The 12,318-nt window shown below is 51.1% G+C and overlaps 1 protein-coding gene across 1 annotated transcript; it reads left to right on the top strand.

Moving 5' to 3' along the window:
• The first annotated feature begins 285 nt into the window (after positions 1–285).
• RND1 (Rho family GTPase 1) lies at positions 286–8,968 on the top strand. Its single transcript, XM_055295042.2, has 5 exons — positions 286–521; positions 1,309–1,396; positions 4,025–4,134; positions 5,011–5,145; positions 7,874–8,968. The coding sequence occupies exons 1-5, from the start codon at positions 402–404 to the stop codon at positions 8,117–8,119; spliced, it is 699 nt and encodes a 232-aa protein (XP_055151017.1). The 5' UTR covers positions 286–401; the 3' UTR covers positions 8,120–8,968.
• The last annotated feature ends 3,350 nt before the right edge of the window (positions 8,969–12,318 follow it).

Genomic DNA, 12,318 nt, shown 5'->3' on the forward strand with positions numbered 1-12,318 from the left:
ATAGCTAGTTTGTTTTTCTGACACTTATTGGTAGATACTCCAGATCATTTCATTTTGTTTCCAATACCCTTTCCCCTTCCTAATACAAATGCAAAACAACGTGGGAATCCCCTTTCAGGGGGAAACAAGGTGCAGCTTTAAGAGAAAGAGAAGGGAGGAAGGGGGCGCTGACTCAGATCCTCCCATCCATTGGCTGCTGGAGGGAATCCCACCTCAGGGATTGGGCGTAACAGAGTCCGCCTCCTCTTGTGATTGGCTCAGCCAGAGAAATAAAAGGCGGCTGTGCCGGCCTCCTCCTCAGTTGGAGGGAGGCAGGGAATCTGGCTGGATTGGTGTGCTGAGACGCACCTGGCGCAACCCTCCCTTCTGAACGAAGTTCAAGTCTCGCGGACACTGCAACCATGAAGGAGAGACGGGCCCCCCAGCCAGTCGTGGCCAGATGTAAGCTCGTTCTGGTCGGGGACGTGCAGTGTGGGAAGACCGCAATGTTGCAAGTGTTAGCAAAGGATTGCTATCCGGAGGTGAGCTGCCCGCCCGCCCGCTGGCGGGCTTTTCTCTCTGCCTGCCCGCCTTGGGGTAGATTTCCACCTGCCCAGGAGACGTGGCTCCCCCAGCCCCAGCCCATCCTCAGCCGCTTTCTGAGGCTTTACCATCCTCAGCTGCTTTTTGGCTGGAGGACTGCCCTGCCTTAGCTTCCCCTGAGACCTGCTCCACTTCTGCCGCCCCGCTGGCTCCTCCTCACCTCTTCATCTAGAGGCCCCATCAGATTCCCTCCACCTTCCTGCGTCCCTGGAGTCTGCTCTCAGGAGAGGGCACTGGAGGCATATGAGAGTCTGGGGTTTCTTCTTGACGTAATCCCTGCCTATCCGCTCACCTGCTCCTCAAAGGCTCTATGTCTGTGCCTCCAGGCAGGCTTCTGCAGCCCCTCTGTTCACCTGGCCGGGAGGGGTTTGAGAGGAGATGAGCTAGGACTGGCTTTGGCCTGTGGCTCTCTCAAATTGGGAAACACAAATCTGGGGATGGGAGGAATCTGTGTGTGTGTGTGTGTGTGTGTGTGTCCCTGATCGTCTAGGATATGGGGGGCTTACCCCTGGTGCGGTGGTGTGGGGGGTGTCATTCACATTTCTCACTGCTGCAGAGCAAAGTGCCTAGTCCTCCGCAGTCCCTTCCCTCCTGCCCCAGGCATCTGCTCTGGTTTCTTGTCTCCTGTGACTTTACTGTCTCTCTGGTGAGTGCGTGTGTAGCCAGCACTAACCAGGGGATCTGAGGGTAGGGTGCCTGGGGTGAATGTTTCCTCTCTTTTCACAGACCTATGTGCCCACCGTGTTCGAAAATTACACAGCCTGTTTGGAGACAGAGGAACAGAGGGTGGAACTTAGTCTCTGGGATACCTCAGGTAAGAATTCGGCTCCAAATGCCACTTTCCCACCCCCACTGGTCTGCTGTGTAGCTGCTGTCTTTTAGAAATTGTTTTCCCCTTTGGTGGGGAGAAGTGAAAAAAGAGGATCTGAAGACTCATTAGTTGTGGCGAGGGCTGACAGTTGGTCGACTCAGTTGCATGGTCCAAGGGTGCAGAGTGGGTGAACCCCAGGAGCCACTCTCTTCCCTGGGTCTAGTTCCACCATTTAGAGGGCTGGGATGGTGAGGTGAAGGGACCCATGAATAGTCCTGGGGGTGGGCAGTAAAACAGGACTTCTCCATTTCCATTTCCTACCACCCATCACGCGTGCGTATACACACACACACACACACACACACACACCTTTTACTTCCCCAGAGCAAAGCCAAATAAGAGGCAAGAGGCAGTGCTGCTGGAGGCAGCGTAGTTGGGCGGGGAGACAAGTCTGCTTTGGGGAAAGATTGCTCAGACTCAGTTTTGTCTCCTGCATTCCATCTTGGGCCACTGCTGTCCTCCTGCCGCAGCTCAGCCCCACTCGTCACACCGCTGCAGCTCGGGGATAAAGCGATGCATCATCGATGTTTTGGAGGGTGGGGGAGATGGCTTAATATAGGGCATAGTCAGTTGTGAATAGTGGCCGGCAGGGCAGAGGGGAGGTTGGCTCTGTTTTCCCTCTACTGGGATGAGGTAGAATATGCCCAGTCTCTCTAGAATGTAGAAACAATGTTTTCCCAGCCTCTCAGCCCCAAGCCCTTAGTGCTAGGCTATCCTTTGCCTTGATTCTGACCCTTCCCGTTATCTCTTTACCCCAGACCTTTTTCAATAGACTGGCTCGGAGTCATAATTAAGGAGTAAAAGCCGGGAATAGGAGAAAGAAAATAAAATCCACCCCTCCCCAAAAATGCATATTCAGACTGAGTTTAAAAAGGGACCATAAATCACTAGGTGTTTCCTGCTACATATAATAAATATGCTGTCCTGCTCCTCCAACAGCCGTTGTTCCCATGCTGTAATTCTGAGGTCTGAAAAGATTGGGGCTAGGGAATGGTTAGACAGACAATGAGCCTTTCCTCCCCAAACAAAAATTCCCCAATCTGGTATGCTTTTCCCTGTTGCAGTTTCTGGGCTTGGGAGGCAGGGTTCTGGTTCTCCTGGGCTGTGTTATGCTGGCTAGATCGGACTAGAATGCAGCTTGACTGCATGATGTATAATTTTTGGTTTTTCATCTGCTGTACCCTCCCACCTTCCAATCTTCCCAGAATCTTACTGCAGCTCATCTCTTTTCACTACCACCGCCCAAACGCCCTCCCCCCACCTCCTCCCTCCTTCCACAGTCAGAATGCAGCCCTCAAATCCCAAACCAGATCATGGAAAATCAGCAAGTGTAGTCTCTATTCCCTGTGTCACACCCCCACCCCCCAATTTCTGAAAGGATAAAGGCTGTCAGTTATTCTCAAACTCCCTCTTTCAGATTAGGTTCCCATAAGGAAGGAGGAAGTGGCCGTGGTGTGTGGGATAGGGTTTCCAATGTTGGGGTCAGGGTTGACCCTGTTCTCATTATTCACTTGCTAGTCTTAGGGGAGGGGGATTGCTTGGAGCCAAAATGGACGCCTCCTCCCCTCCCCCTTCCCCAGTGCTGCAGTGCTTCCGCTCCTCAGTGCTGCAGTGGTAAGACCCCACCTCAGAAAGGGATGGGGGAGGCTTGCTAAAGGAGCAGGCAGCTATCCCAACTCCCCTGTATTCCTTTTTTTTAATGACCAACATCCCCCCACCAGCTTGGATTCCCCCCAGTTTCCATGGCGATTGCGGTGCAAGGAGAGGGGCTGCTTGCTATTCTGAGCACGGATTGTCTGGGTTCCAAATCCGCTACTGCTCCTTCCCCAGGGTGGAGGGGGTAGGCTCAGCCCCTAGCATTCTCCCATATGGGACCACCTGGGTCTGCATTGCCTATTTCCCTCCCAACGATGGACTCTTGCTCTAGCCTCTAAATCCCCAGCCATCGGTGCTGCTGTCTTTGAGACTGCCTTCCTGAGATGTAGGGGGGGTCAGGGGGTACAGCTTTCCTTTTGCCCTTTTCAGTGTAAGCCGATCTGGGTGGGTGGAGAAGTGGGGCACTGAACCCTTGATTCTCTCCCTCCCCTGCTAGCCTCCTAAAGTTCTGACCCCATGGAAAAGCAGCAGCCAGGTTATGTAACAGGGAGGTTTGTCTCTTCACCGGGGAGACCCGGGAGCAGAAGGGAGTGAAGTTGGGCAGCAGGCAGGCTCTAGAAGAGAGGAGCCCTGAAATAAGCGCTGTCTCTCTGCAGGGCTGGAAGCATCTTCTGGGACTCAGAAAACTAGTAGATCTCCAATTAAGCCTGCTGTAGGAGACCCAAACAGAGCCAAATTATACTCCACCCACTTTATTTTGTCTTCTTTCCCTTTTTCTGGACTAAGGGGGATGATATTCTTTCATGACCTTCTGGCAGGCGGTCAGGTCCCAAGCTTCCAGCCGCAGCACATTCCCCCTGGGAGATGGGTGGCTCCTCAGGGATCGAGGATGGTATTCCCAGGGCTTTAGGGCTTAGGCCTATTGGGGAAGGAAAACACCGTGGCTCACCATCAGCTCTTTCTGGCCTACACCAGGATCTCCCTACTACGATAATGTCCGTCCACTCTGCTACAGCGACTCGGATGCAGTATTACTATGTTTTGACATCAGCCGTCCAGAGACTGTGGACAGTGCACTCAAGAAGGTAAGACTAGATCAACTCTCTAATCTCTAACTCAGCATGAGGACCAAGAAGGAATCGGGACCTCGTCATGAATGCCCTCTTGTATAACATCAAGAAACGGAAGTCAGGGAAGCAAGAGATTTGCCCAAGGCCACACCATTAGCTACGGCTCTGGGACTGGAACTTGGGTCTCCTTACCCCACTGCCTCCCGCCCTTTTTGTTATCCCATGCTGCCTTGCCAGAGCCCCGCAGGGGAGGGTGGTATTGAAGACTCAGGAAGCAGAGGACGGAGAGTCAGAGAACCTTTAGGTGATACGGTATGAGGGTCAGGCATGGGACCTTTTGGAGGCAGCTTCTATGGACCCTGATCCCAGTCCCACTGAGAATGGATAAGCCAGGCAGGTCTGAGCTGAGCTGCTGGTATGAAATGCTTGGATCTGGGCAGATCCGCCAATGCTGAGGAGTCCTAGGAAACCTTGTGTATCTAGCATAGTATAGAAGATGCTGGGATCATGTTCTTCCCTTGAGAAGACACTGGTTGGCTTCCCCCTGGCATTCTGGACTTGCGAGGCCCTTTGGGGTGAGGGGGCAGATCCATGCCTGTATGGTTGGCAGAGAGTGGGAGGAGAATTGCCCTTGTGCCCTCTGTGGTGACTGGGCCATAGACTGGGGGAACGGGCTCCTGGGTCAGCACTCTGGGGGCCCCAAAGGCCTCATGGGCAGGGAAATGATGTAATTAGTGCAACGGTGATGCTGTGACTCAGAGGGAGGACTGGGCTGGTGATAAGTGAGGTGATGTGTGTGACGTTGCCAGCCAAGCTTCTCCTGGTATCCGTCTGCCACTAACTCTCCTTCCTTCCTCCTTCTCCTACCCTTCTTCCTGCTCGACCCCTCAGTGGAGGACAGAAATCCTAGATTATTGTCCCAGCACCCGCGTTTTGCTCATTGGCTGCAAGACAGACCTGCGAACAGACCTGAGTACTCTGATGGAGCTGTCCCACCAGAAGCAGGCGCCCATCTCCTATGAGCAGGTGTGTGCGCGCGCAAGTGCGTGTTGTGGGGTGGAGTGAGGAAGGCTAGAGGCAGACAGCTTGAAATATGGCCCTGGCTCAAATTCTTCCACTATGGCAAGAGAGAATTGCTGTTATAATTAGCAAATGAGTCACCTGGAGAGAGGTGGTGGGCACCTGCTTACCCAGATGTATGCTGTCAGTTAGCAGGTGAGTTATTCCTGTGTGTGCCCACATTTCTAAGATTGTATTCTGACCACCTGCGTTAGAATCATTAGAGGTGTTCGTTAGAATTTCACACACACACAAAAAAAGAGGCCAGGTGCAAGGTGGCTCATGCCTGTAATTCCAGAACTTTTGGGAGGCTGAGGCAGGAGGATAGCTTGAGCCCAGGAGTTTGAGATAAGCCTGGACTACAAAGAAAGACTGTCTCTACCAAAAAAAAAAAAAAATAGCTGGGTGTGGTGGTGAGTGCCTGTAGTCATAGCTACTCAGGATGCTGAGGTGGGAGGACCGCTTGAGCCCAGGAGGTTGAGGCTGCAAGGAGCTGTGATCATGCCACTGCACTCCAGCTTGAGTGACAGAGTGAGACCCTGTCTCAAAACAAAGAAAAGGAGGAGGGGCACTGGGTGCAGTGGCTCACGCCTGTAATCCCAGCACTCGGGAGGCCAAGGCCGGTGGATCACTTGAGCTCAGGAATTCAGGACTAGCCTGGCCAACATGGCAAAACGCTGTCTCTCCTAAAAATACCAAAATTAGCTGGTTGTGGTGGCATGCACCTGTAATCCCACCTACTCAGGAGGCTGAGGCAGGAGAATCGCTTGAACCTGGGAGACAGAGGTTGCAGTTAGCTGAGATCGTGCCACTGTACTCCTACCCGGGCGACAGAGTGAGAGACTCTGTCTCAAGAAAAAAAAAAAAAAAAAAAAGGCCAGGTGTGGTGGCTCGTGCCTGTAATCCCAGCACTTTGGGAGACCGAGGCAGGTGGATCACTTGAGGTCAGGAGTTCAAGACCAGGCTGGCCAAAGTGGTGAAACCCCGTCTCTACAAAAAATACAAAAAATTAGCCAGGTATGGTGGTGCATACATGTAATCCCTGGGCAACAGAGTGAGACTCTATTTCAAGAAAAAAAAAAAAAATGTGATCTGCCTAGGCTGGAGTGCAGTGGCACAATAGTTGTTTATGCAGCCTTGACCTCCCGGACTCAAGTGATCCTCCCTCCTGTCTCCCTAGTAGCTGGGACTATAGGTATGAGCCCCACGCCTAGCTAATCTTTAACATTTTTTGTAGAGACAAGGTCTCATTATGTTTCTCGAACTCCTGACATCAAGTGATTCTCCTACCTTGGTCTCCCAAAGTGCTGGGATTACAGGTGTGAGTCACCACACCTGGCCTGGAATCTGCATATTTTATAAGGCCCCTGGATAATTTCTTATGTGCATGAGAGCATAGGGTTGGGGGACCGAGTTTTGCTCTTGTCACCCAGGCTGGAGTGCAGTGGTGCGATCTCAGCTCACTGCAATCTCTGCTTCCCGGGTTCAAGCGATTCTCCTGCCTCAGCCTCCCGAGTAGCTGGGATTACAGGTGCCCGCCAACATGCCCAGCTAATTTTTGTTATTTTTAGTAGAGATGGGGTTTTCACCATGTTGGCCAGGCTGGTCTTGAACTCCTGACCTCAGGTGATCCGCTTGCCTTGGCCTCCACTGCACCTGACCTGGGGAGCTCTTAAGAATACTAATACCGGCCAGGTGCAGTGGCTCACGCCTGTAATCCCAGCATTTTGGGAGGCTGAGGGGGGCGGATCACAAGGTCAGGAGATCAAGACCATCCTGGCTAACACGGTGAAACCCCATCTCTACTAAAAATACAAAAAATTAGCCAGGCGTGGTGGTGGGCACCTGTAGTCCCAGCTACTAGGGAGGCTGAGGCAGGAGGATGGTGTGAACCCTGGGGGCGGAGCTTGCAGTGAGCCGAGATCGCGCCACTGCACTCCAGCCTGAGCTAGGGCAACAGAGCGAGACTTTGTTTCAAAAAAAAAAAAAAAAGAAAAGAAGAAGAAGAATACTAATGCCTTGGCTCTATACCCAGAATTTTTTTTTCCTTTTCCTTTTTTTTTTCCCAGAGACAGGGTCTTACTCTGTCACCCAGAATGAAGTGCAGTGGTGTGATCCTAGCTCACTGCAGTGCAGAACTCCTGGGCTCAAGGGATCCTTTCTAGTATTTGAGACTATAGTTGTGTGCCCACTTCCAGCGAATTTTTAAACATTTTTCAAAAGTGTTTATTATTATTTTATTATCTTTATTTTTGAGATTTATTTTTGTAATCCCAAAGTGCTGGGATTATGGGTGTGAGCCACCGCACCCGGCCGCCTAGGCAGGTCTTGAACTCCTGGCCTCCTCAAGTGATCCTCCCATCACAGCCTCCTGAGTAGCTGGGATTAGAGGCACTAGCCACTGCCCCAGCTATCCCCAGAAATTCTAATTTGGTTTGGCATCAATATAATTTTAAGAGTATTCCAGATGATTTATAATGTGCAGTCAGGCATCGTCTTAAGAAGAAGAGGCATCATCAGACAGGGTGTATGCCAAAAAAAAAAAAAGAAAAGATAATCGAATAATCTGCAGAGGGTGGTGTTTGGAGACTGGCAGCTGGGTCCCCTCTGGAGTGGCCCTAGGGAGTGACACACACAGGCAGCGTCCCAGAGCCATTTTGGCCCACTGCATTAATGCCCTCACCCCCTCCTGCAGGGTTGTGCAATAGCGAAACAGCTGGGTGCAGAAATCTACCTGGAAGGCTCCGCTTTCACCTCAGAAAAGAGCATCCACAGCATCTTTCGGACGGCATCCATGCTGTGTCTGAACAAGCCTAGCCCACTGCCCCAGAAGAGCCCTGTCCGAAGCCTCTCCAAACGACTGCTCCACCTCCCCAGTCGCTCTGAACTCATCTCTTCTACCTTCAAGAAGGAAAAGGCCAAAAGCTGTTCCATTATGTGAAGTGGAAATTGGAGGGGGGAGACAACCCCCTACTTCCTCCCTTGGGGTGCAGAGGCACGGGGAGAGGGAGGATGAGACAATTTAGGACACTGGACACGAGTTTTTCAGATGGCCACGGTGAGGGCTTGGAAGGAGACAGGAATGGGGCGAGGAAGGAGCCAGGCCCGGCATGAGGACCTGACGCTGAGAGAGAACCATCATACCCCAAGCCAGGCACTAGATTATGGAGGGGGCGACTACCCCAGTGCCCCTCTGCTCCAGAGGAAGGAAAGCTGTGGGGGACGGGGGGCATGCTGGCCTCATGGGCTTGGGGGCCTACAGCAGCCTCACCTTCAGCATCATGCCTCTTCCACACAGCGTTTCCATGCAGGTCAGGGGATGGGAGGGGTCCCTGAGCCCTTCCCTTCCCCTCTAAGGAAGCAGCAACGGAGAGTGGGGAAGCCCAGCGGCAGCTCCCTTGGGGGCTTAGCCCAGGTGCTTCGTAACTGCAATCGGAAGTGCAGGAGCTGGTCAGAGCCAATGAGAAGGAAACCTCATCTTTGCATAGCCCATGCCTCATGGAGAGGTGACATCATACATTCACATGCTTCTCACCTAAGTCCCCAGGGTCCAAGGGAGAAGCCCCAGACCCCCTTCTCTTGCAGAGTGTGGGGGTGGTGGTGCTGCAGGGGCAGGGCTGGGTGGGGGTCACCAGACTTTTTCTGCCCTTAGGGCAGTGCAGCTGGCATTTGTTTTATAGACTCTTGTCTTTGGAATTGGGGGGAGGGGGGCGTGTTTCAATCTGTTATATGTTCTGTGTTTAATGAAGAAAACCTATTTATTAATGAAAAATATAGTACATATAAAGAATTTGGCTCTGTATTTTTTTCTGTTTTCTTTAGTTGTTACAACTGGTATTTTTTTTTTTTTTTGTCTTTTTTTTTCCTTTTTGTGGAGAACGGAGTCTTGCTATATTGCTCAGGCGGGTCTCAAACTCCTGGGCTCAAGCTATCCTCACATCTCTGCCTCCCTAAGAGCTGGGATTACAGGCACGAGCCACCGTGCTTGAGCCCTTTGGTTGATGATAATGAGAGAAAAGCTGTCCTGGGGCCCTTTCTGTGGGTTGCAGAGGGGCTGCCTCCACCATTCCCCAGCTCCTCCAAGAAGGAGCTTCTCTCTTCCTCATCCCCCTGCCCTAGCCCTGCCCAAGACCTACTAAACCAAGGAAGGGCTCCTTAGCCCTAGATAGAATAGAGGTGCAGGGGTTCTCAACCCTGGAACTATTGACATTTTGGACTGGATAATGCTTTGTTATGAGGGACTGTCCTATGCAGCCCAAGATGTTTAGCAGTGTCCCTGATCTGGTGGATGCTAGAAGACAGCACCCCACTCTCCAGCTACCACACCCAAAAATGTCTCCAGATGTTGCTAAATGACCCCTGTGGAAAAATTCTGGTTGAGAACCACTGCCCTGGAGAGTCTAGAGGGGAGAAAAAGGTTGGATGAAATCACGAGTAGAGGATCCAAGCTGCTGAGATCCCACCCCACATAGAAGGTAGACAGACTAAGCCAAAGCTAGGGGAGGCTCCTGGGATTCTGATCTCCTCTGAGTTCAAGGAGAGGTGACATTTGCCTTCATGACCTTCCAATTCCGATGCCTACTGATGGCAGCTCAGGGACCTTAACTCTTAACTTCCTTTCTCAGTGACTTATAGCTCTTGTTTTCCAAGTGCCATGGTGTAGTGCTAGTGCTAGAAATAAAGTTAGCATGTACTAGGCCAGGCACGGTGGCTCATGCCTGTAATCCCAGAACTTTGGGAGGCTGAGGTGGGTGGATCACAAGGTCAGGAGATCGAGACCATCCTGGCTAACATGGTGAAACCCCATCTATACTAAAATACAAAAATTAGCATGGTGGCACGTGCCTGTAATCCCAACTACTCAGGAGGCTGAGGCAGGAGAATCACTTAAACCCGGGAGGCAGAGGTTGCAGTGAGCCAAGATCACACCACTGCACGTCTTTTGCCTGGGCAAAAGACGGAGACTCCATCTCTAAATAAATAAATAAATAAAGTTAGCATGTACTTAATGAGTGTTCAGCACTGTGCACTGTGTTGAGGGCTTTACAGGATCACGTTTAGCCTCATAAATGATAAGAGCTAACATTTGTTAAATGTTTACTGTGGGTCAGGGGCACTTACGAGATTTTTTTTTGAGACAGGGTCTCACTCTGTCGCCCACGCTGGAGTACAGTGGCATGACCACTGCTCACTGCAACCTCACCCTCCTGGTTCACCGTCCTGATCACCCTCCTCACCCTCCTACCTCAGCCTCCTGGGTAGCTAGGACTACAGGAGTACCACAGTAGTAGTCTATTTTTTGTGGAGATGGGGTTTCACCATGTTGCCCAGGCTGGTCTTGAACTTCTGGGCTCAAGTGATCCTCCTGCCTCGGCCTCCCAAAGTGCTGGGATCACAGGCATAAACCATGGTGCCCGGCCCCACTTATGAGTTCTTTCTACGTTATTTATTCCTGTGATAACCCTATGAGCATATGAGGTGCTATTTTTTTTTTTTTTAGATGGAGTTTCACTCTGGCTGGAGTGCAATGGCGCGATCTTAGCTCACCACAACCTCCACCTCCTGGGTTCAAGTGATTCTCCTGCCTCAGCCTCCCAAGGGACTACAGGCATGCGCCACTATGCCCAGCTAATTCTGTTTTTGTTTGTTTTTTTAGTAGAGACGAGGTTTCTCCATGTTGGTCAGGCTGGTTTCGAACTCCCGACCTCAGGTGATCCACCCGCCTCGGCCTCCCAAAGTGCTGGGATTACAGGTGTCAGCCATGGCGCCCAGCCGCTATCTACTTCATTTTACAGAAAAGAAGACCAAGGTTCAGAGAGATTAGGTAATGTGCACAAGGTCACACAGCTAGAAAGTGGTCGAACATGGATACAAATCCATCATGCACTCTAACCTGCTCTGCTGTCCTGTCCTGTGAGGGAAGTGGTATTATTATCTCTGTTTTGTATGAGGAAAGAGAAAAGCCAGAGATGCCATATAATTTGCACAAGATCACAGTACTAGTAAGCAATTGAGCCAAGATTCAAACCAGATCTCACTGTTCACCAAAATCCCATGGACCCCTTACTGGTAGGCATGTTGTACCTAAATAGGTATCTCCAGTTATGGTTCTTACTAGAACACCATCCCTCTGTCTCTATCTCCAAATGATGGTTTGGGTGCGGTGACTGGTGCCTGTAGTTCCAGCACTTTGGGAGGACGAGCCGGGCGGATTGCTTGAGGCCAGGAGTTTGAGACCAGACTGGACAACATTGCAAGATCCTGTCTCTACAGAAAATAAAACGATTAGCCAGGCGTGATGGGGTGCACCTGTGGTCCCAGCTACTTGGGAGGCTGAGGCAGGAGGATCATTTGAGGCCAGGTCAGGGCTGCAGTGAGCTGTTTGTGCCACTCCACTTCAACCTGGGCAACAAAGTGAAACCCTGTCTCAAAAATAATTAAGTAAATAAGCCAGGCGCGGTGTCTCATGCCTGTAATCCCAGCACTTTGGGAGGCCGAGGCAGGAGGATCACGAGGTCAGGAGATTGAGACCATCCTGGCCAACATGATGAAACCCCATTCCTGCTGAAAATACAAAAATTAGCTGGAGGTGGTGGCACGTGCCTGTAATCCCAGCTACTTGGGAGGTTGAAGCAGGAGAATCGTTTGAACCAGGGAGTTGGAGCTTGCAGTGAGCCGAGATTGCACCACTGCACTCCAGCCTGGTGACAGAGCGAGACTCCATCTCAAAAATAAATAAATAAAAGAAAATAAAAATACAAACAAATAAGAAAACAAAGATGCATGTTTGTGAGAGAATTAGTGGGGCAAGACAAATAACAAGTATCCTTGAAGCCCAATGTCTTCCATGTGTCATGAGACGTGTGCACAAGTACTAGAGGAATTCTGCCACTATGAACTGGGACAAGCTTTGTCACCCTCCAGGAGCTTAATTTAAAGAGAGTTGAGATGGCAGCCCGAAAATGGGGAAAGGTAACGGGCTCTGAAGTTAAATGAACCTGAATTTTGGCTCCATTCTTTTCTTTTCTTTTTTCTTTCTTCTTTTTTTTTTTTTTTCCAGTCAGGGTTTTGCTCTGTCACCCAGGCTGTAGTGCAGTGGCACGAGCATGGCTCACTGCAACCTCGACCTCCTGGGCTCAA

This window comes from Symphalangus syndactylus, chromosome 10 (assembly GCF_028878055.3).
Source record: "Symphalangus syndactylus isolate Jambi chromosome 10, NHGRI_mSymSyn1-v2.1_pri, whole genome shotgun sequence".
Lineage (NCBI taxonomy): Eukaryota > Metazoa > Chordata > Mammalia > Primates > Hylobatidae > Symphalangus > Symphalangus syndactylus.